Below are 22732 nucleotides of genomic sequence, written 5' to 3' on the forward strand. Positions count from 1 at the left end.
CCGCCCGCGCCGCTTCCGCACACGCGGCACCGGAGCGACAGCGGGGACGGACACGGGGGGACAGCGGGGACACCGGGGATACCGGGGACAGGGGGACACGGGGGGACAGCGGGGATACCGGGGATACCGGGGACAGGGGGGGACAGCGGGGATACCGGGGACAGGGGGACACGGGGGGACAGCGGGGATACCGGGGACGGGGGGACAGCGGGGATACCGGGGGATACCGGGGACAGGGGGACACGGGGGGACAGCGGGGATACCGGGGATACCGGGGACAGGGGGGGACAGCGGGGATACCGGGGACAGGGGGACACGGGGGGACACGGGGGGACACCGGGGATACCGGGGGATACTGGGGACAGGGGGACACGGGGGGACACCGGGGATACCGGGGATAGGGGGGGACAGGGAGCGACAGCGGGGATACCGGGGGATACCGGGGACAGGGGGACACGGGGGGACACCGGGGATACCGGGGACAGGGGGACACGGGGGGACACCGGGGATACCGGGGAATACCGGGGACAGGGGGACACGGGGGGACAGGGAGCGACAGCGGGGAATGGGGGGGACACGGGGTTACACGGGAAGACACCGGGGAATGGGGACAAGGGGGGACACGTGGGGATACCAGGGACAGGGGGACACGGGGGGACACAGAGCGACACTGGGGACCGGGGGACACGAGGGGACACCGGGGACGGGGGACAAGGGGGGACAGGGAGCGACACGGGGGACGGGAGGACAGGGGACGAGGGGACACGAGGGAGAGGGAGAGACACAGGGGACGGGGAGACACGGGGGAACGGGGAGGGGACAGGGAGCGACACCGGGGAATGGAGGGACACGGGGGACAGGGGGAGATGGGGGACATGGAGAGACGGGGGGGGACATGGGAGAGACGGGGGACGGAGGGAACACGGGGGGAACCGGGAGGGACACGGGAGGGACACGGGGGAGGGATGAGGGGACGGGGGGGGAAGACACGGGAGGGACAGGGGGGAACACGGGGGTGAACCGAGAGAGACATGGGGGGGACGAGGGGGACACGGGGTGATATGGGAGGGGACACGGGGGGAACCGGGGGGACATGGGGGCTGGCACGGGAGAGACAGACACCCACCTGCATCCCGTACAGGGGAATGACACGGACTCGCATCCCAGAGCCTTAAAGGGGAATGACATCGAGCCCCGTATCCCAAAATTTTAAAGGAGGGAATTGTAGTTTTAAAGGGGGGATGACACCGACCCTGCATCCCCTAAAGGGGGAATGGAACCGACCCCACATCCCAGAGCTTTAAAGAAGGGGAATGACACTGACCCCACAACCCCTATAGGGGGGAATGACACCAACCCCACATCCCGTGGTTTTAAAGGTTTCAAAGTGTGAAATGAACCCAAGCTCCTCATCCCGGAGCTTTAAAGAGGTAATGACACCAATCCCGGAGCTTTAAAGGGAGGAATGACACAGATTCCTCCATCCCAGAGTTCTAAAGAGAGGAATGAGCCCCTCAAGATTTGAACAGGGGTTTGAGTCAAACTTCAACAACCTGAAGTGCAATCAGGAGCTGGAGCTGGACAGTTCTGATTGAGGGATTGCACTGTGAGCATCACATGCTTGGCTGATCTTTGGTTTAAAGGGTAAGAGAAGACAATCCCAAGGCTGTCTGGATTAGAAACACCAGGAATGAGGTGAGCAGGGCTGAGCAGTAACTGGGGGAAAGGCAATTCCAGCAGTGGGGACCCACTGATCACCTCCTCAGAACAGACCCCAATGAAGACTCAGATGAATAACTGCACCTGGGGACTAATTAGCACAAGAAATGAGAGCTGTAACTTGAAAGTAGGGGGTTAAGTACTAATTAATAGAAAAGCTGCGTAATTTGTAACCAATTAATGCTTCTGCGTTAGTTAAAATGTACAAATAGTGTAAGGTTTTGATGATCAGGGAGCCTTTTGTGGGAGCCACCAGCTCCCTGCTTTGTGCAAACTAGAATAAAACACTGAAATCCCTCACCTTGGTGTGTGAATTGGATGGCACTGGGAATGAGCCCATGGCTGGGATGACAGGGATCTAACACATCCCCCACCGTGGAAGGAAGAGGCAGAGCACAGTGAGGCTTTTTTCAAAATCAGTAAAACTTTATTCTATTTCCATTCTTTGCCATTAACAGAAAAAAAATTGGAGAAAGCAATGTTTTGTTTTACAAAGATAATGCATCTCCCAGAGAAGAAAACCCTAAATTGAGAATAGAGGTAACATGAAAAAACAAAACAAAACAAAACAAAAAAAAAAAACCACAGTACTGCCCTCTATTCCAAAAAGTAACTCCTGATCTTTTTGGTTAAAGTAATACTTAGACCAATCATTCAGTTTTCTTGCTTGATAAAAGTGTGACTGGGGAAATGGAGGGAGGGGGCAAGGGGAGGGGAGGGAAAAAAAACCCAAAAAAAGAAAAAAAAAAAACCAAAACAAAAAAATAAATCAAAACAAAAAAAATAAACAAAAAAAAAAAAAGCACACAGACATCAACTATTCACCTTGATGAAAGTCTCAATACAGCTATGGAAAGCCTAAGTATTTATTCTCTTACAGTACACTGGGTGCCGGCTGCAAAAAGAACAAAAAAAATGTATTCACTTCAGGCACAACTTCTTTCTTTTTAAATTTAAATCAGTAAAAGAAACTGGGTTTAGAAGCTGCAGTGTTCTAAGCAGCAGCAGATTTGTGCATTGTTTTAAATATATTTAAATTACCACACTGATGGCACACCTCAGCCTTATGAAATTCTGCACTGTCTGTTCCAGAACACCACAAAATCCACCGACCCTGGGAGAGACTTGCACTGAGCTCTAACGACTGGCTAAAAGGAGTCAAGTTAAATGAACTAGGAAAACACTATAACATTTGGCCATCAACTCAAGGTATCTGAATGTTCATCGAGATCTGATATAAACTGAACTTATTCCACCCTCACATGGTCCTCAGAATTTGAGCAGAGTGAGCTGAAGTGAGCCTTCCCCTCCGCTCGGGAGGGAATATAATGCAACTGAGCACTAAGGCATAATAAACCTTGGCCAAAAACAAGGATAAAGCATAATAACTGTAGTGCAGAATTCCACAAGGTCTGCCCGAGCAGAGCTGTCTATGTTTACTCACAGAGGCAATGGAGATTGCAGTTACCAGTTGCGTTAAATGCACCATTCAAAACAAGCTTCTAAAATGTGATACTATAAGGCGCCACCTTAAAGTTCTCCAGAATGCAACTGTGCAGAAATTTAAAATGGTTTCGTAAATTTAATTTTAAACATAACATGAGAAGGTGTTAAAACCGGTGGAATAGCTTCTGAGAATTTGGAGGAAGGGATGAACAGGGAGATATTCAGTACCCTTCGCCAGCCCCACCGCGCGGCCCGACGTCGGCGTGGGGTTGGGATCAGTCTATAACACCAGCCTGGCGGATCTTTCTCTCTGCACCAAATCCCTGCAAGGAAAACAAAGCAAACTTTTAGCTCCAGCATCGTGGAATCATGAAATCATCTTGACTGGGAAAGATCTTTGGGACCGTCAAGTCCGACCGCCGGGCTCTGAGGCAAAGCCGATCCGTTCCACCAAAGCACAGCATTAGCACGTTTCTAATTAGTCATATCTGTCTTCAGAAACAGGTTCTGTGGGGAGTTCTTTACAGTCCTAGACACTGCACAGCTTCCAGACAGTTTGCTCTTCAGATCCCAGACACGTCACTCCTGTTTATCACACGGTGGCAAACCTTAAGTGAAAGCCAAATTTGGGTAGAGGGATTTCACTTACTGCCTCCGAGAAGGGCAGCAGGTTTATAACCAAGATAACCATTGTGGGCTAGAAAGCAAGCAGCAGTTGGTGACTCCTCTAGTGTGTGCTGCTCTGAAACCCCAGCACACATCACTGACACGGGGCACAGCACCCTGGGTGCTAAACAAACCCAACCTCACACAGCAGGTGAGCAGTTCAGCACCAGATGGAAGCAGACACCAGGTATGTGACAGCTCCCGCTCTACCAGAGGAAGCACTGCTGTGCTCCCAGAGCAAGGCACCCCCTGCAGTGCCCCTGGCAGTGTGTACCTTTGAGTTGTCGGGCCCCCGGGGCTGGCGGAGCACTGTGAGCCGCGGGGCGTTGGCGTCGTCCAGGTTGATGCTCTTTAAACGGTTCACGAGTCTGTCGGGACGCGGAGCAGCAACGGCCTTGGCGCCTTCGCTGTAACAGAGGCACACACAGGGCACTGGTGACTCCCCACAGCTGCTGCCAGAGGCCTCATTCATACCCAGCCCTTCACTACAGTACTTTATAGCAATTTGGACTGTCCCCATGAAGCACTAGTGCAATTTATCCTGGCTGACATTGGGACTCTGCCCCAAAGCTTTACCTTCCACACAGGACTCTGAAATAGCAGCAGCTCAGTGTTCTCCAAAAGCTGTTCTTTAGTGACTTGAGCTGTTGCATTTACTCTCACACTTATATAAGTAGTATTTCCTACATTTCTGTTACCCAGAGAAGCTGTGGCTGCCCCATTCCTGGAAGTGTCCAAGGACAGGTTGGACAGGTCCTGGAGCAACCTGTGCCAGTGGAAGGTGTCCCTGCCCATGGTTGGGGGTGGAACGAGATGGCTTTTAAGGTCTCTTCCAACCCAAACAATTCTAGAATTCTATAATTTAACTGCAATAACAAAAGCTTTTGAGCTGCCAGTGGCAGAGCATTAACATCTCTGAAGATGATGGGAACAGAGAACTCTGAGAAAAAAATTACACATTAGCTTTGTGTCACTGCAGAAGTGCTACCTCAAGCTTAAGCAAAATCCAAACTGTGCAGTTTTCTACAAGTAGCTCAAAAGCAAAAAAATACCCATAAGCCTTAAGAAATGCCATACCAAAAAGAAGAGTCCCTAACAACACGAGTTTTCTATTTAAAAATGAAAGTTGCTCTTCAGAAAACAGGTGGCAGCACTATGGAATGTGCTGGCCAGAGGCCAGCATCCACACAGGAATACTCTCAGTTTTCTTACCATTAACTTCTACTTCCAAGGCTGTACCCTAATTCCTGCTACAGGGGGAGTTTTTAAGAACAGATTAAGAAGGGAACAAGCTGTCTGTAACTAGGAGGAGCTGGGAGTCCTGCTGCTGCCCTGCACTGCATCCCCCTCTAAGTGCTGGCAGCTCTCAGGTGAGGCTCTCCCTGAAGGCAGCTGGAATCCAGAGCTCCTGTTCCAGGAGCAGCCCAGCTCAGGCTGAAGCAGCCTGCAGGGCACTGCTGTGATGCAGACACTGTGCCAGGTTCAATCCCTGTCGTTCCCAAGCCTCACCAGACACGCCACACGTTACAGGCACTGCATTTTCCTGTGCGCTGGTTCAGGATTACGGAGAACTCCACTTCATCCCCAGCCTGGAGCTCCACACCATCCTGCACTTCTTTGACATGGAAGAAGAGCTTTTTGCTGTCACCAACTTCGTAGTTAATGAAACCAAACTGAAAAGCAACACATCACAAGGTTATTGATTCCCTCTTGACCCAAACAGAGGCAGTAACTTACTCATCATTGCAGTTCAACTGCATCTACAAACCCTCCAAAACTCTGTGGTGCCTAAGGGAAGTGGAAATGCAATTTCTACACTGAATAGAACATTCTGTCTAGAAACAACACTTCTGGAAATCCAGGTACTCTTCTTGGATTTGTAAACTCAAACCTAAATTCCAAAGTCTATAGAACAAGTTCTGAAAACTGCCCAAGTCCTGGCAGCTGTATTAAACTAAGATGAGCACTGCTGCAAGTTCTAGGCTCCCTGAAAGGTTTCTTTGGTCTGTCACTGGGATAAGAAGCCAGTTACTTCCATTTGCCACTCTACTCATGTGTAAACCAGCAAAACTCACTCAGCCTCTCCATAAATGACTAGAGATTAGTGCTGCACAATAACTATAAACCCAGAAAACACTCACAGCACTGAACTTGTAACCATTCTTGAGGGCCATAATCAGCCTTTGCACTTCAGGTGGTCTATCACCACTGACTGCTGGATGCTGTGAAGAAGCTCCCTCAGAGCATGTGAAGGTTGATTTTCCTACCAACGTGCCCCTTGTGCTCCCAGCAGCCCCTCACCTGGTCCTTGACACACTCCACGGTGGCTCTGCGGAACGGGGTGATGTTCACAGCCATCGTCTGCCCGTTCTGCCCGAGGACACAGAGCTGGAACTTCACTGTCTCCCCCTTCTGCAGACAGTCACCTTTGTTTGCCATTCCAACAATTCCAAATGGATAAACCTCTCCTTTCATCTCACCTGGGGGGGAAAGCACAAGGCAGAACTGAGAGGCCTTTCCCACTGAGTTCAGACTTCCAATATTAAAAATGCAACTTTTACTGCCACCTTAGCAGTGTCCATATAATCCCCAACACCTCTATTTACAGTGCAACTTGTGCACTTCTTGTACACTTGTGAAATGAACACTTAAAAGTAACAAATCTTACCATCTTCCATGACTTCAATCATGCCCTGGTACTCAGTCTGTGTGGGATCTACACTCCTCAAAGGACGAATTACTTTACCAGAGTAAACAGTTGGATCAGCTTCTTCAGTGATACCATTCACTGAAAAGAGACAGACAATAGAAGAATAGAACATTCTAACCATAGTTTATTTTAAAGTTAATTAAATTAAGTGATTCAGATTGACCAGGAGCCAACAGTTTGGAACTGCCTGACCTAATCAAAACAACAGAGACATTTCATATGTGGAAGTAGAAAAATATTGGTTTCTCAAGAAACTCAAGGCCATGGAGATTGAAAAGCAAATCAAAGTATTTCACCTCTTTTCCACTGCACTCCCTGCTTTAAGCATCCAATATAAGTGGGCATTTCCCCCCCTCACAAGTTTCTAATACCCTCATCTGCCTCCCTCCTGCAACCTTCCCTCTGTGAAGTACAGCACAAGTAATGCAGTTACTAATTTGGCCAGTTCTGCCACTCTGTCTCTCCTTATAACCCCCCAGCTGAAGGGTTCAGAGCACAATAAAGATCCAAAGAATTGCTACTGTTTCCAGAACTGCTGCTCTGTGTTTTCCTTTCTCTGGAAACACAGGCAGCAGCTTTCAGGAAACCAACAACCACCTCACATTAAGCATCTTCTTGATCTAAGTTCCAGCCATAAACAGATTATTAACCTTTACCCATCATCACCTGCCAAGAGCCCTGTCAGCAGAAAACACCAGGTACAGCCTTACCTGCATGTGTTTTGTTCACCTTCTCTGCACTAACTTTGTTTCCTTTGCCTTTTGACAAGCTGTATTCCACAGTGTCTCCAAGTTCCAGGCTATCAATATCTCCACAGTATTCACTGCAGGAACAGAATGAGGCACAGTTTTCCTTTAGTTAACATGACAACAGTGATGCTCATCCAACATCCACATCAGTTGATCAGAAACTGTTTAATTGCTCAACAGTTCACATTTTTAAGAAATCTTTATTAAGGAAAGTGAAGCATTTTCAAATATACAAACACAACTGGATCTGGGATTCAGGGGCACAGAACACCAGGACTGCTGACTAATAGAAAAGCCTGAACCAGTCCAGCTGAGATAATAAAATGGAACTGTAGATATCTAAGCATATATATATGTGTGTGTGTGTGTGTGTGTGTGTGTGTGTGTGTGAAGTGACAATAAGTTTAACAGTCAACCAAACAAAACCCCACAACAGACAAACAACCAAATAATATTAAAATTCTCATTCACCTGTAGTGGAAGAAGATCTCCTTATCATGATTGGCTGTTTCAATAAATCCAAAGTTATCTTTCAGGGCTGCCACATATCCCAAAAGCCTCTTAGAGCTGTAATTGCGTCCCAGCATTCTGACAGAAACAGCTGTTTGCAGACCAGTTCTCTTCACTTCACACACACAGAACTCGACCTGTTGAAGAGGTGTTAATCAACACTAGACAGAAAAACCCAAATAAACCATGACCACCAACAAAGAACACCCAAACCTACTAATTTCAAAGCAGTGCAGCTCTGAATCAGTTCCTAGGGTCTCCAGGAAAGTGGTTTCCTAGTCAATACTTCCCCATAAACATGTCAGTCATGGACATCTCCTATATTCCAGAGAGCAGCAGTCACACCTGGGATACCTGTAAGGCAGGCCAGCCTCCAGCACTCAGCTTTTTATCACTTAAAAAGACAAACTCTCTGTTTATGTGGAGAGAAACTCTCCTTTTCCCACACCAGTGACCCACATTAAGAGGTACCTTGCTTCACTTGCTTCAGTTTTTAAACAATTCCTCTTTTAAAAAGCATCCTTTACAAATAAGACACTATTTTCATCTATGTATCACCAGGCTGGAAGATATTTTTTAGTTATACAGAAGATTAAGCCACTCAAAACCAGTATTCCAGGTCATATTACACAGGTGCCTTGTCCATTGTTTGTTCCAAGAGGAAGAAAAATCCAGGAATAAGGCAAAGAGAAGCTCACACCTCACAATACACAGAACAATATTTCCCAAGAGCACACTTAGTTATATCACCTTATCTCCTATCTGGGGATTAGTAGATCCTTCCACATCCTTGGCCTGGTAAGGAATGGTCAGTTTTACTCCACAGTCATCATACACAATTATTCCATCTTCAGCTTCCTGAAAACAAGAGGTCAGAATTCAGCAGTCAGTGTCTCATTTGTAAGCAAAGAAGTTTCCTACACACACTTCAAGCTCTGCTCATTGGAGTCTCAGAGGTTTTACAATAATTGCTCAAAACCACAACCAAACTGAGTAAGCTTTAAATGATGACAGACAATATGTTTAAAGGAAATAAAAGTATTAGCACCAGTTCCAGGAAGTATTTACTGGAACCTTAAATATTTTGGGGTTGTTTAAAAAGCATGACAAAACAATAAGAGGTTCCCTTCCAGCTCTAGAAACTTAATTTTTAAACAATTCTATCTAGTATCTTACGTAGTGGGAGGTAGAAAGAAACTTCCCATCAAGTTTCTGGAATTTATGCTCAACAACATGATAACAGAAGTACTGTTTATGATCCTGTTCACCCAAGTTAGTTTTCACTGACTGCTGTCATCAGCTATTCAGTGTCATTCACATTTATACAGGATAAATGGTACATCAAAACCAGTGCAATTACAGGTTTTAAGGAAGCAGCCCCAGTCTCCAATGCCAAGAATGGAGAAAAGGTATTCTAGCAGAGCAGCATTACCTTCTCTTTGCCTTTATTTGGGCTAGTGGCTTTGGCTGGAGTGGCTTCTTTGTCTATAGTGCCCACAAAACGATGTTCTGATTGGGTGTGGAAAGAAACTGTGCCCTTGGGGAGCTTTTTAATCCTTATGGCATGGTTCCTTTGGGCAGACAACATATCCTGAAAAAGATGATCCATCAGATGTTAGACAGACTGCACATAAGTTCTTTAAACACTAGGATTTTATAGAAATATTAATCTCACTCACAGGAACGACAGTGAACTCCACTTCATCAGAAATATGGAGCTGATTCCCATCCATGATTTCACTGAAGTGGAAGAACATCCGAGCATCCCTGTCCACACACTTAATGAAGCCAAAGCCATCTCTCATCGCTGCAATCACACCCTGAGAACAGGAAAATCAGCAATTACAGAGTTATTACTGCTGTGTGACACCTGTCTGCAGGTGCTCCACCTGTCTGGAGTCTGCAATAGGGCCTCAATCCTGTGAAAACACTTCATTTTTGCAATGTGCTTCCTTGCAAACCTAATGCTAATGGTTATGGTCAACCCAAAATGCAAACAAGTCCTACTAACCCAGTTCCTCTACTTAATTTCTTATAAAGAGTGGAAAAGATTAATTTAAGCCACTAACAAGAAGGACTGTGGTTAAAATTCTGCCAGTACTACTACACAGAGAACACAATCTTGAAAGGGGCAACTCTACAAATACTACATCATCTACAGGAGTATATAAAACATGCATAAACACAAAGAAAATATAGAAGAGCCTACATAAAAAGAAAACAAAATTAGAGGGAAGTTTAAGAGAAAAAAACATCTAATTTTCAGACACAAAAGAAGGAACTATGAAGAAGCTGTTTAACAACACTACCCTATCCATGGGTGTATGTTATGGTAAGCATGTTCCATAATATTTTAGTGGCCTTCCTGATAACCACCAGAAATGGAATGCTGAATGGTAAACAGAAAATCCTGTTAACAAAACAAACCCTAGTACCAGATCACACCAGAACTGAGAAAGGATTTATTTACATATTCCATTCAACCCAGTTACTCCAGAGCCTTTAGCAGGTCTCAGGGCAAGCTCAGAGGATCTGAATGACTGAATGGCAAAGGTACTTCCCACCTTTAGGAACATTCTGCTCTTAAACAGCTTTCACAAACTCCAGCAAACCAGCCAACCTTTCCAGAAGCTGCCAACACTTGTCACCTCAATGACAGCTCAATTCAGGTAGGCAGATGTTTCAAGCCAGAGCAGAAATATAAGAATTCTATAGGACAGAATCCCCAAAACTCAGAGGCTGAAGTCAAAGTTCAGGGTTTTTTTAAAGTAAAGGGTCATAATTCACAGCACACTGATGTTACAACACTGTAATTGGACTTCAATTGAAAATGAAGGCAAAGTTACAGTCTGGTTGGAACAGAACCAACATTCCAAGTTACAGGAATGAAAGATATTCTATAATACTCATTAGTACACCCATCTTAGTCCCTGTAATCCACAAAGAGGTTTTGTATGTGAGAGAACTCCCTGCTCTTTACCATCCTTCTGCTTGAGCCTCAGAAAGAGATTGGCCAAAACCCACAAAATCCAAAAGCTGCACACAGTTCCTCCTCCAGTTATTAAGATTTTTCACTATGTGAACCAGAAAAGGCCCAGGTTCTACCAGTTTTCCCAAGGAACATGAGTAAGTTACCTACCTATGACTCAAAGTATATTAATTTTTAAACTAACAGTTCAAGACTGCATTACTATAACCACCAATCCCCTCCAAGAGGGCCAACTAAGGTCTCATTTTCTAATATGGTTTCCTTTAAATGTTAAAAAAAAAGCTAATTTTTTATTCTTTTAAGGCAAAGATGTAGAGGATTAATTCTGAATTTTCTACCATTTAAACACTTGGTTTGGACTGCACATCTGAGGACTGGATTTCAGAGAAGGCACTGCAAGACATCACCGATTTTTACATTTTTGTTTACAACTCCCTCCACGTTTTGCTTTCATTTTGCCTCAAAAATTCACAATTTTTAGAAGGCAGGTACTTGCCATTTCTCTAGTTTCATTGGTAAACTGGAAAGTGTTGGGGAGAACCTCGATGTTGGTGGCACGTTCCAGTTTGTCACGTCTGTCCGTCGAGATGTTGAACCGCACGTGGTCACTCTCCAGCAAGGTCACCTTGGATTTCGTGTCTTTGTCTCCAAAGGGAAGTTCTTTGGGAATCACAAAGTCCACCTTGATGCGGCCGGGTAAAGGATCACTCTGGAGACACAAAAACCCCCCAGGAAAGGGGAGTTTACCCACAAGACTCAGCTTAAGTGCAGAGAACACGATATTTCTGCCAAATGCCTGCTGGACTCAGAGCTGTGCTTCGTTCCTGCCACTCCTCAGGGGGAATTAACTGTTCACAGCCAAACACGAGGTGGGGTTTGTTGTTGTGGTTTGGTTTGGAGGTTTTTTTTAAGCACCCAGCATGTGCTGATAGAGAAATTAAGCCTATTTCAAGAATTAAATTTATAACCATACTCACTCCACTTCTGAAAGTTCTTTCTTGTCAAACAAACACACACATTTCTTACTCAAAACACACAAAAGCAACAAAACACCCCAAACCTTCCCACAACAACAACAGAGACCCACCTAAAACCTTAAAGGAAGTGCTTATGAACACTCTTACCCCTAAGTCAAACATTACAGATTAAAAGCTGCATTAACTGTTAATGCTCACAGGAATCCATAGATCTGGCTTATCCCAGCAAATACTTTTCCCCTTTTCCCTACTCTTTTGCCTTAAAGATATGTCCTAAATGCACAAAATTCAGCTGTAAGTATTTGAAATGTTAAAGAACACACACACTCCCCAATGTCCCACTACCATAACTCTTTGGATATAAAATAAAAGAAAAAGAATAAATCCTTTCCTGTGACACGATGCTTATGCAGCTGACAGGTACAGGGAAAGGGGAACACTTTAACTGTTTGGCTGGAATTCAATACAATCAAAGCACCACTTCACAAATTGAAGTAACCACTGACATTCACCTGGTTTTTGCTGGGTACTTTTGGAATTACTTTGGTTACAGTTCCTTCAAAATGTTCAATGCTGATGTCTTCAAAAATGACAGTTCCTTGAGGCAGCAGTCTAACATCTGTTGCAACTTCTTTACCCTAAGAACACAAACCCAGTCAAATACCCCAAAAAGAAGAGAGACAGCAACAGACATTTCCCAGTGAACCTCCTCCCCCCTTCCCAAAGCTGGAGCAAACAGTGCAGTTCATGCCCAAAGATCTTGGCTCCCGTTTTACTGGATTTCGTCTTACATTTCTGTCTTTGATTGTAAACTCCACATCATCACCAGGCTGTAAGGTTTCTAGGTCACCTTTAAATTCACTATAGTGAAAGAATATCTCCTTCACGACATCACCTCTCTCAATAAATCCAAAGGCTTCCTATGAACAGAAAAAAAGCGTTTAATAAATTGTCCATTATTGTAACACACCAAGAAATAATTTTACAGGTTCTATCAAACACAATAATAGATTATGAATCCCAGTGGTGCACACAGCTAACAGGCTACCACAAAATATATAAAAGCAGAAGTAAATGGGACTTTCTTTTTTTAAGAAGAGCTGTTTAAACCGTTTCACACAATTTACACCCACAGCTCAAACTGTTAGTAGCTCTTACTAACTTCAGTGTATTACTTTTAAAAGTGCTTTTTTTTTTTCAAAACAGCATTTTATTTTCAAATGAAACTTAAAATCACTCACTTTCATGGCACAGACTACTCCTTGACAGCGGGCTTGTTTCTTTTTTAATAGCATAATGTTACGAGCACTTACAGCACCAGTACTAGAGGGGGGAAAAAAAACAGGGCAAAACTTAAACAATTAAAAACTGAAACAAAAACGAAGGTTCTATTTCATGTAATTTCATTTTCATTTCTCAGAACAAGTATGAATTCTGCCTGACCACTAAAACCAATATGAAGCCAGAAAAGCAAGACCAACTTACTGTTTGTTTGTATCAATTATAAAGTTTATTTTATCTCCTGTTTCCAGCTGTACATTTCCTTCAACATCCTCTGGGGTGTAAGTCAGGTAAAATACTTCCTGTAAATTAACATTAACTAAAGTTACTCTATTTGCAGCATAGCTGTTTCAAAGAAAGATTAACACAGTTTTGTTTAATAACAATATCTGCTTGATTTAGTGAGAAAACTGACAATGATCAAACATGGCATGCAAAACATTCTTTTTTCCATCGTGCTGTTTTGATGGGTCTGTGACAAGCAACTTAAAGTTGACAGGTTTGTACGTGGCCATCTTTAAAATTCAATTTCTAAACTTTAGAAGTTCAAGATAAGGAGATGTGAACTCCATGAAGTTTTAAAGGAGAACAACTATTTGGCTCAGTAAAAAGTTCTCCACAGACATAAGCAAGCAAACTGTCAAAAATAACATTACTGTTTGTGGTAATTACCAAAGCATGCTTTTTTTTTTTTTCTTTTTTTGGCCAAGAACTGCACAGTTCAGTGCAATTTAATGTCCACATTAAATTGAATCTTTTATTTTGCTCATAGACCACAGTGATGGATCAGTGAAGAGTTCAAGTAAAATGCACAAGCTTTACCCCATTACGTTCGTAGCAAACACTCCCTGTTGGACTTTGACCCGGGGCAGCTGGAGATTTACTCTCTAAATTGTGAGGAACAGCACACACAACCTACCAGTCAAAAAAAAAAAAAAAATAAAAAAAAAATCCATTGCTAGTCATGTCAGGAGTGGCATTTTTGTTGAACACAAAATGAATCTCAGTACCCTCTACTACACACTCAACAGGGAATGCCACGCTGCAAAGCTTCCAGCTCACAGAACCTCTCGGCTCCAAGAAGTGTTTGGAGCCAAGGAAGAGCTCAAACTTTTACCAGAACACACTGAAATGTGTTTCAGTGAACTACACTGCATGTAGTTAATATGCATGCTAAATGAACCCAGCCTTCTGCACTGGAGTAAGGGATGGAAACTATGCAGGGATAGAAAATAGACACTAACTTGTCCATTTATTCGTTCTTCAGGTAAGATTTCTGGTTTTATCTTCACCAATTTAATAGCAATGGGTTTTCCAGTTCGGCGATCAGAAGACACTTCAAACTCAACGTCATCTGCAAGACAATCAAACATGACAATGAGAGAGTTCTGGTTGGGTCTGTTTGTTTGGTTTTGGATAAAAATCACTAAGTGGCTGTGTTTGACAATTCACTGCTTGTAGCCAAACACAACGAAGTAGAACTCAGGTGCTTTTGTTACCAAGGAAGGACACACTATTTGCATGTATTTCTCTGGTTATTCTGTTCTTTCTCTCCTGCTGCTAATGAATATTCTACTGTAATTCCATGGTAATTCCCTCCCTCACTATGCAGCAGACTCCACACTGAAGTTCACGCAACATAACACAGGCCATTAATCAGTTTAGAAACTTCACTGCCACGCTAATTATCAGCACGAAGTCGCAGCCTCCCCATGCTGAAAAACAACTCATTCCAAACAACTCATGCTTAAAAAAGAAACAGGGAGGACGAGGGGTAAATTCTCCCACAGTCTGAGTACTTGTCTGCATCTCAGCTAGACAAGTTTGACCTAACAGTGCACCTTTCCAGCTGTGTGCACCACAGGCTGCACAAAGTGCTGGGCAGGGCTCCCACCAGGAGCGGTGGGTTATTTGTTGAACGGCCAGAAGCCAAAACAACTGCTGGTGTCACGGGATAAAAAGGGTATTTTGTGGCAAGGGAAAGAGACTGCTCTGCACCCAGAGCTGCTGCCTTTACCTCCCACTTTGAGCTCCTGCAGGTTGCCGTTGTACTGTGAGCAGTGGAAGAAGAGCCTGGCCTGCCGCTCGGAGCACTGGATGAACCCATACGAGGTCAGCAGCTTCTCTATCACCCCAGTCTCGCGCAGCGCCGCCGAAGTACCGTTGGGGTACCCGTTGTGTCCATTGTTGTGGAGCAGGTTTGGATCAAAGCTCATCTGGTGGGAAGAAAGCACAGGGAAAAAAAACAAACAAACCAATAGTTAAAATCAGTTTTTCCGTGTCCTTGTAACGTAATAACTGACAGAGAGCTTGTGGAAGTTACTGACACAAGTAAACGTTAATAATTTCTAAATTAGGGTAAACCCACCAAAATAGTGATGTTTCTGTAATGCAGGAAGCCTTAACATTTAAACAGGCAAGGTATTTATAAAATAAGCCAGAACTCTAACACCCAAATAAAGCTTGCTTAGAGCAAACCAAACTTCTGACATTTTTAGAGTAAGTATTCCACCTCACATTCCCACGCTCCCACATTCACTGTTTCACACGGAAGCCTGAAAATATCTCAAATATCTGCTCTTTCTAATCACCTGTTTAATTTGGAAAATGCAACAGTTGTGAGCCAATGCAATTAGGTTCACATCCCTGCATAGTTTGTCCCTAGTTTGGGTTCAGTCTTTCACACTAAAAAAAAAATGGTATTAATGAAACAGTTTTGTAGAGTTATGGAATTAATATCCAGAATTAAAACCTAAATTGACATTCCTGGGGCACAGAAGCTCAAGTGCTAGAAAGACTGAGAAAATCTGAAAATAGCATGAAACTAAAGTTAAATCTGTAATGAACTGTGGAATTAACTTACATACACTAAAACTTTTTTTCTAAATGGGGTAAGTTTTTCCTTTTTAAGCCACAGATTCAACCTTGAAATATTTCCCATCCCTTTACTGACCCACTGGCTTTTTGATGTACAAGTCTCATTTTTCAAGTAAGCCACTTGGACTTACAGGTTAGCAATTAAATCAGATGAAATGTATTACACCTCACTAAACACTGTAATTCAAGAGAGGCAACTGAAGCAACCCTTCCTCCCTCCAAACAGCCCATATGCATCTTAAAATACAGAATTATTTGTTAGTTTCCAGAGTATTTAATCTGGAAACAGAATGAGACTGTATCTGTTCTCTGCTTTCTTGCTGCAACAAGCAGAAGAGATTAAAAATTAGTCAGCAATGTGTTTAGTGGAGATAAAGGACACCTGAGCAACTTGTAAAACAGTCACACTTCTTACTGTAACACAGCCACTGAGTTACTCAGTGTATCAGAAAGAACAGATACAGCTTGTCTTCTTATGATGTTTGGAAATCAGTTTAAAAGTGATCAGAGAGCACCAAAAAACATCTGCTGGGAAGTTCTTGGGCAGAAATCTTTGCTCTTTGAGACTGACATGAAAAAAAACCAAAGTGGGAACAACCACACAAAGTAAGGATTGACAGAGTTTTGGCCTCCAAGAGGGGGAGGTGTTCTCTTCCCTTCTGGTTCACACTCACGTGGGGTAGAAGTAGGTGAAGAAAAATACAAATAACAGAAGGTGGGGGGGTGATATGAGGGGGAAAAGGATCCCATGACACTGCGTAATGGTGTCCATCCCACAGAGCTGTGACAGCACAGTGCAGAGCTGGGGGACCACAGTCCTGGTCAGCACTTACAAAGCACAGTGTTACCACCCCAAGCTCTTTGAAATTCAGTGAATTAGCAAATCTGCTACAATTTCTGTAATATCCACTGCTTGTTTTCTTGTTCTACATCTCATTTTCCTTTCCTTTAACAACAAGTAGGAATGTCTGACTTTCAATCAATACTGCCCACTTATTCTTACCCTACCAACCTGCAATAACTGGCATCAATCAATACCCTTAAGATGTTCGAGTCATGGAACACTGGCATGCCAGCAAACAGTGAATTAGGAACATGACCCCAGCAGAGACCCCCAGGAGAACTCCAGCCCATCCTCCTCCTCCTCAAAGGCCTCTAGGCAACAAAGGTAGACAGGGCTTTGTCCAGCTGAGTCTTGGAAACTTCCAAAAGCAGAGGTTCCACCACCTCTCTGGGGCAGCTGTTGCTCCCAGCAAAGATCTCTTTCCACTCATGTCCAGCCCAAACAGCACAAAGGATAAAAGCCACAGGAGTTGCACCCTTCTTATGCACTGGATTATGTTTAAAGGGACACATTTTCTCAGTTATCTAACAAGAAAGCACTTCACAAAGCTGCTAAGATTTACTGATTAGTTCCTGCCAGCATCATTCCAAGATAAGAATCCTCCTCTTTCGAGGAAGGCAATCCCAGGACATTCCACACACAGGAAGATGCCCTTGTGGGAAGGCCACAGCTGAAGTGTTTTAAGCCATCCTAGAGTTTGAAATACTTGTCAAAAATAAACTGGTCCTGCAAGTAGGGTGGCTGGGGGAAGGGCAAATGATATGTTATTATACCTTCTCCCAGGAGAATTACAGGCCAGACCATTAACCCATTCTGGAAGCTGAACTGAGCTCCTGTGAGTCACAAAATGGCCACTTCATCTCTGATACAACAAACACAGACACCCTGCCTCAGATGAGCTAACAGACTAAAGGCAATGCTACTGAAGATACATCAGATAATGACCAAAATCTACCTAACAATCAGGTTGAGAGCAGCCTTTCCCAGGCCTAGAAAGCCACAGTGCTGTAACCTCTCACTCAGACACCATTTGAACAGTTTGGGTTTAAAGGAGCATTAGGAGCACAGCACAAAACTCCCCATCCATCCTCTAAAGCCTGACAATTTCAGTTCAAAGATTCCTCAGGTGGCACTAAAACTTGCTGTACAGAGAAAGATAATATAAAGCACCAGCAGCCTTTCCAGATCATTGTCAAACTCCTACATCTGTTCAAACAATGTTATAACAGAGCATAACCAATATCAAATAACAGCTATTTATATGTATCACCAAGAGTCTTGGCATACAACTGTTCCTTAAGAAACTTCCAGCAACAGGCTACAACCTATTAATGTACAAACAAGACTTTCTTGGACCTGAAATATAATAGTTACATACTGGACCAAGATGACTACCTGGCTCTGCTGTCCACTGCCAACAGCCAACTTAGTTTACAAGAATATGAACTATGAACCCACCAGTACAAGTTCTCAGAGAAGTAAAAAAACCCTGTGCAGGAAGATTAAAACACTGAACACAGGTTATTTGAAAATAGGGATTGGAACCATGAACCTACTGTTAATAGAAGAGAGGAACATCAATAATCAGCTCTCCAGGGTTATAAGTATTGTTCAATAGAACCATACTGCAGGGACTACTAATTCATCATATTACTACTAAATCAACAGCAAAAAATCACAGAGTGGTTTGGGTTGGAAGGGACCTTTAGGATCATCTTGTTCTACCCCCCTGCCATGGGCAGGGACACCTTCCACTAGCCCAGGTTGCTCCAAGCCCTGTCCAACCTGGCCTTGGACACTTCCAGGGCTGGGGCAGCCACAGCTTCTCTGTGCCAAAGCCTCACTATTAAAATAATTTTTATTAAGAACTACTAAAAAAAACTAAAAGACCCCACACCATTCTGTCAATAAATTGGTTCTCATTAAGTTTAAAAACACATCTATAACTCTTTACACAGCACCAACCTCGCAGTGATATTCAAATATTGCACTTTCAGTAGTATTTGCCGATTCTTCTGTTTCAGCACAAGTTTCTAAGGATGAAGACTGCTATTATTTTAAAAAAAGGAACGAAAGGAGGAGAGACAAAAAGAGAAAGAAAAAAAGATAGCAAAAGAAGGTGATCTATCAAGCTATAGAGAACACAAGTGCTGCTGCCCTGGGCAGTTTCACTACAGCACTGGAGAAAACAAAGACTATTAGCAGCGTCGGGACGTGCTCTTTTGAAGCTGTTGAGTAGGCACAAACTTCTTGTTTCAGATCAAGCCTTGTATCTTCTTCAGTGTAAGTTGCCTCTTCTTTGGTCTTGAGTTGTTGTTACTGATGTGGTTGATTCTTTTCCTGATCTGAACTTGAAGCAGCAGTTTCAGGTGGTAAATTCTGTTCTGTTCCACTTCATACTGGAGGAAGGGAAAAGACACACACTGAATATCACTGGAAAGGAAATTCTCCCAGAATCACAGAATGGATTGGTTTGGAAGGGACCTTAAAGACCATCTAGTTCCAACCCTTATAAATCAATCCTAAGTGTTCCTACAAACAGGTGCATTTCCTCTACCTTAGGTCTGTAAGTTTGGGAAAGGTTGTTTTAGGGACATATTTGGCATTGCCATTTCCAGTTTTCTTTTCCAAAAAACTACCTCCAAGCAGTGACATTGGTACTTCCAATTTTAAACCCTTCAGACACAGACATTTCAGGAAAAGTCCAGGGCTGTACCATTTAACATGCCAACTTATCATTAATATTTAACTCATTAGTCCTATCAATAAATTTATATGTGTGCTTATTAATTAAATTATGACATAATTTAACAAGTGCTTGCACAGGTCCTCAGATTAGCAACAGGGTGTATGCATGCATGGGAATTAGAATTTCCTGACATTTCTGTTCCAAGAGGTAAGTTAAGGATTAGCAATACCTGAAGCACACTTAGAATTGTATAAAAATTAACAAATTTCTCAATTATATGTCCAGATGCTGCATGTAAAATAACTGCAGAGCCATTCTCTAGGCTTGTAAAAGTTTTTGCAAAATGTTGATTGCATATACATGATATTTGGGCAGATAACACCACAGAGAAAGCTTTCTGCAACAATAACTAGTTAGTAATTAATTCCCTCCTAAAGTTTTCCAGTCCCACTTTGTGTTTTCGTGAGAAAAGCAGCTCCAGCAAACTGCCACCTACCACACAAAACAAAACCTGATGAAAACAGAAGCTTTTCTTGAGAAGAAATCAAATCAAGTTTTGAGTTTGTTGCTTATTCAGTAAATAGATTAAAAAAAAGGAGGATCTTTTTGTGGACAAAAGCTGCTAAGAAGCAACACAGCTGTGACTCCATGGATCCACTGGCATATTCTGCAGTAATCCAAAGTATGAAGCATCAACACAACTCTCCCCCAAGTTGTTCCACAAGTCCCACACCAAAAGAGAACAAAGTATGGACAAAGCCTATTTCTCTACTGCAGCAGGAAAGCGAATTTCACAACTGACACTGAGCTTTGAACCCCCTTCAGTGAACTTGAAAGAGGCAACTTAAGTGCCTCAAACTGAATTCAGGGAAACTTGAACCCTCACCCCAGTGAAAATGCAGCCTGCAGCCACCTACTGCAAGAGCTCCAAACCCCAAATGTGTGCAAACTCATCCCCACTTTCACACAAGTTTGGATTTCAGGGATCTCCTTGGGCAGAAGCATCTCCTTCAGCCCCCACTCTGAAAACTTCCAGCTGAAATGAGTTTTCCTGTCAGACCATTGCACGAAAGAGAATAAAGAAACTGGGTGAGGGCTGTGCAAACCAGTACCTGGTGTGAGAGGTTTGCAGTGAAAGATTCAATTATCAAATATTATCAACAAGAAGACAGGAAGTTATTGCAATAATAACAGTATCACCAGGCTTCCCCCACACCTCAGCATTACATCCAGGCAACTGTTGCCACAATCTCTTGCAGGACAGTGTTATTTTTGGGCAGCATTTCAGCTCTCAAATGAGCATCCCCTTGGCCAAGTTCAGGAGAAATGAAGCAGGCACACACTGCATCCCAGGAACTGAGCACTTGGAATCTTCTTACTCATGTACTTCTCTCATTTAATAGCCCAATATGATTAGAGTTCTCCTAAAGCTGTAACTTGTATCACATTACATTTATCATTTTTTCTGGGCATAGAATATACCATATTTTCACGTAATAATCAAAAGTCCTCTTCTGATCAAATATGACTGCAGATAATTTTATTAATAATCAAGTAAGGTATAAACCTTTCCATTAAAAGCCAATTCAGCTTGATAATAAGATGGGTTTACTACACTGAAGTTCTTTTAAAAAAAGAGCTTACCAAGCAAGCATAACTCGAGCAAATAGAAAAAATATCTCACTGTGCTCATCAACCTCAAATTCTTTACTTTTAATTCAGCTACTATAAATACTCCTCCAAATGGTAAACACCCTGAGCAGCTGCCCAGCCCCCAAGTCTTGCTGCCTCCTGCATTTGTGTATTTACAGCTGAAAGGTTTAATGCAAAGACAGGGAAGAGCTGAGCCCTGTTCTTAAGGCCTTTCATGTGCAGACTCTGCTAAATGACAGTAAAGTCACATGAAGCTGTTCAGCCAGAAAGCACCTATAGAGCCCCACATGGAACCTGCCCGATGACAGCATTGTTCTGCTTCCCATTTTCTTCACAAAAACAGGCAACTGCAAGAACCTGCATTCTATGGATCGGGACATGTGCTTCTAGAAACAGCCCTCTCTTACGCGATTAAGATACAATTTAATGAAGGCAAAACTTTGTATTCTCAGAGTGCACGCACAACACAGCCATCAGACACTCGGAGATCAGGCCACTCCACATCTTTCCGGGGGGATACTGGAAGGCAGCACTGAACGCTGGCACCCCAACCAGCACGTGACAGCTACGAGTCCAGCCACCACCAGGGCAGCCAAGTCCGAAAAATACATATATGGGGGAGGGAGGGGAGGAAAAGAGTTAAAGAACTGCCAAGGACATCTGTAATTTAAAAAAAAAAAAAATCGAAGTGGTTAAAACAAAAATCGGGGTTTTTAGAGGGTGTGCGCGGCCCGGGGCAGAGTCCCGCGCCGGGTCCCGATGCGGGCGGCGGAGAAGCGGCCCCGGAGCTCCGGAGCCGCCCGGGCCCGGTGCCGGCGCCCGGCGGGTCCGCGCTCACTGCGCTGCACCAAGATGGAGGCGGCGGAGCGAGGGGCGGCCGCGCCGAGGGGCGGCGCCGGGGCCGCGGCCAGCGGGGCCCGCGTTGCGCGGGCGGGCCGGGCCGGTGACAGCGGCAGCGGCGGGGCCGTGCGGGCCGGCCGGGCCGGGGGGCGATGCACACAAAGGGGGGCGATGGCGGCCGCTCCCCGCACACAAAGGGCCGCGGCCGCGCTGCGCCGGGCGGGGCCGCGCGCGGCACGCCGGGAGCCGCCGCCGCCCCTCCGCCCGCACGGCCCGGCCGCTCCGCCGCGGCCCGGAGCACCCGACGAGCCGCCCCCGCCCGCTAAGGCCGCCTGCGGCCCGCGACGCGGCGAGTCCCGGCGCGGCCGCCGCCGCCGCCCCGCACCGCCGGCCTAGTAGGCCGCACCCCCACACACCCCCCCCATCAACCACCACCACACACACACACACGCTCCGGGCGCGCTGCCCCCGGTGCGGCGGGAGGTGCGCGGGCGGCGCGCTGGGCGGAGCGGCCCCCCCCCGGTGCCGTGAGGGGGTCGCGGAGCCCCCCCGGGCCCGCACTCACCCCAACAGCTCAGCGCCCCCGCTCCAGCGCCGCCATGAGCAGCACGGCCCGGCACGTAGGACTGAGACCGCGGCGCTCTCGCGAGAGCCGCCCGCCAGCGGGGGGAGGGGGACAAGGGGCGGGGCCGCGCATGCGCACCGGGAGCGCGCGGGGGCTGCGCGCGCTGAAGGGCTCCGCGGGGGGGGGGGTGGCAGCGCCCCCTGGCGGCCGCGGGGAG

The 22732-nt window shown here is 45.0% G+C and overlaps 1 protein-coding gene and 1 long non-coding RNA gene across 4 annotated transcripts in view; both read right to left on the minus strand.

Annotated features, from left to right (window-relative positions):
- LOC127480496 (uncharacterized) overlaps positions 1-22732 on the minus strand; it is a 115994-nt gene that overhangs the window by 7693 nt on the left and 85569 nt on the right. The window lies entirely within an intron of this gene.
- CSDE1 (cold shock domain containing E1) lies at positions 2125-22628 on the minus strand. 2 transcript variants are annotated; one of them, XM_051808548.1, is made up of 20 exons: positions 22516-22628; positions 18734-19167; positions 15065-15263; positions 14292-14401; positions 13870-13962; positions 13252-13349; positions 13008-13089; positions 12558-12686; positions 12279-12404; positions 11286-11498; positions 9480-9620; positions 9233-9391; positions 8551-8658; positions 7762-7937; positions 7252-7364; positions 6500-6619; positions 6133-6311; positions 5341-5504; positions 4106-4238; positions 2125-3488 (listed from the first exon to the last, which is right to left on the minus strand). In XM_051808548.1, the coding sequence occupies exons 3-20, from the start codon at positions 15261-15263 to the stop codon at positions 3441-3443; spliced, it is 2391 nt and encodes a 796-aa protein (XP_051664508.1). In that variant the 5' UTR covers positions 18734-19167; positions 22516-22628; the 3' UTR covers positions 2125-3440. The 2 variants fall into 2 exon arrangements, with proteins under 2 accessions (XP_051664508.1, XP_051664509.1); XM_051808549.1 differs by lacking the exon at positions 13870-13962.

The sequence above is a fragment of the Manacus candei genome, unplaced genomic scaffold (genome assembly GCF_025592945.1).
Source record: "Manacus candei isolate 608988 ecotype Guabito, Panama unplaced genomic scaffold, ASM2559294v1 h1tg000073l, whole genome shotgun sequence".
Lineage (NCBI taxonomy): Eukaryota > Metazoa > Chordata > Aves > Passeriformes > Pipridae > Manacus > Manacus candei.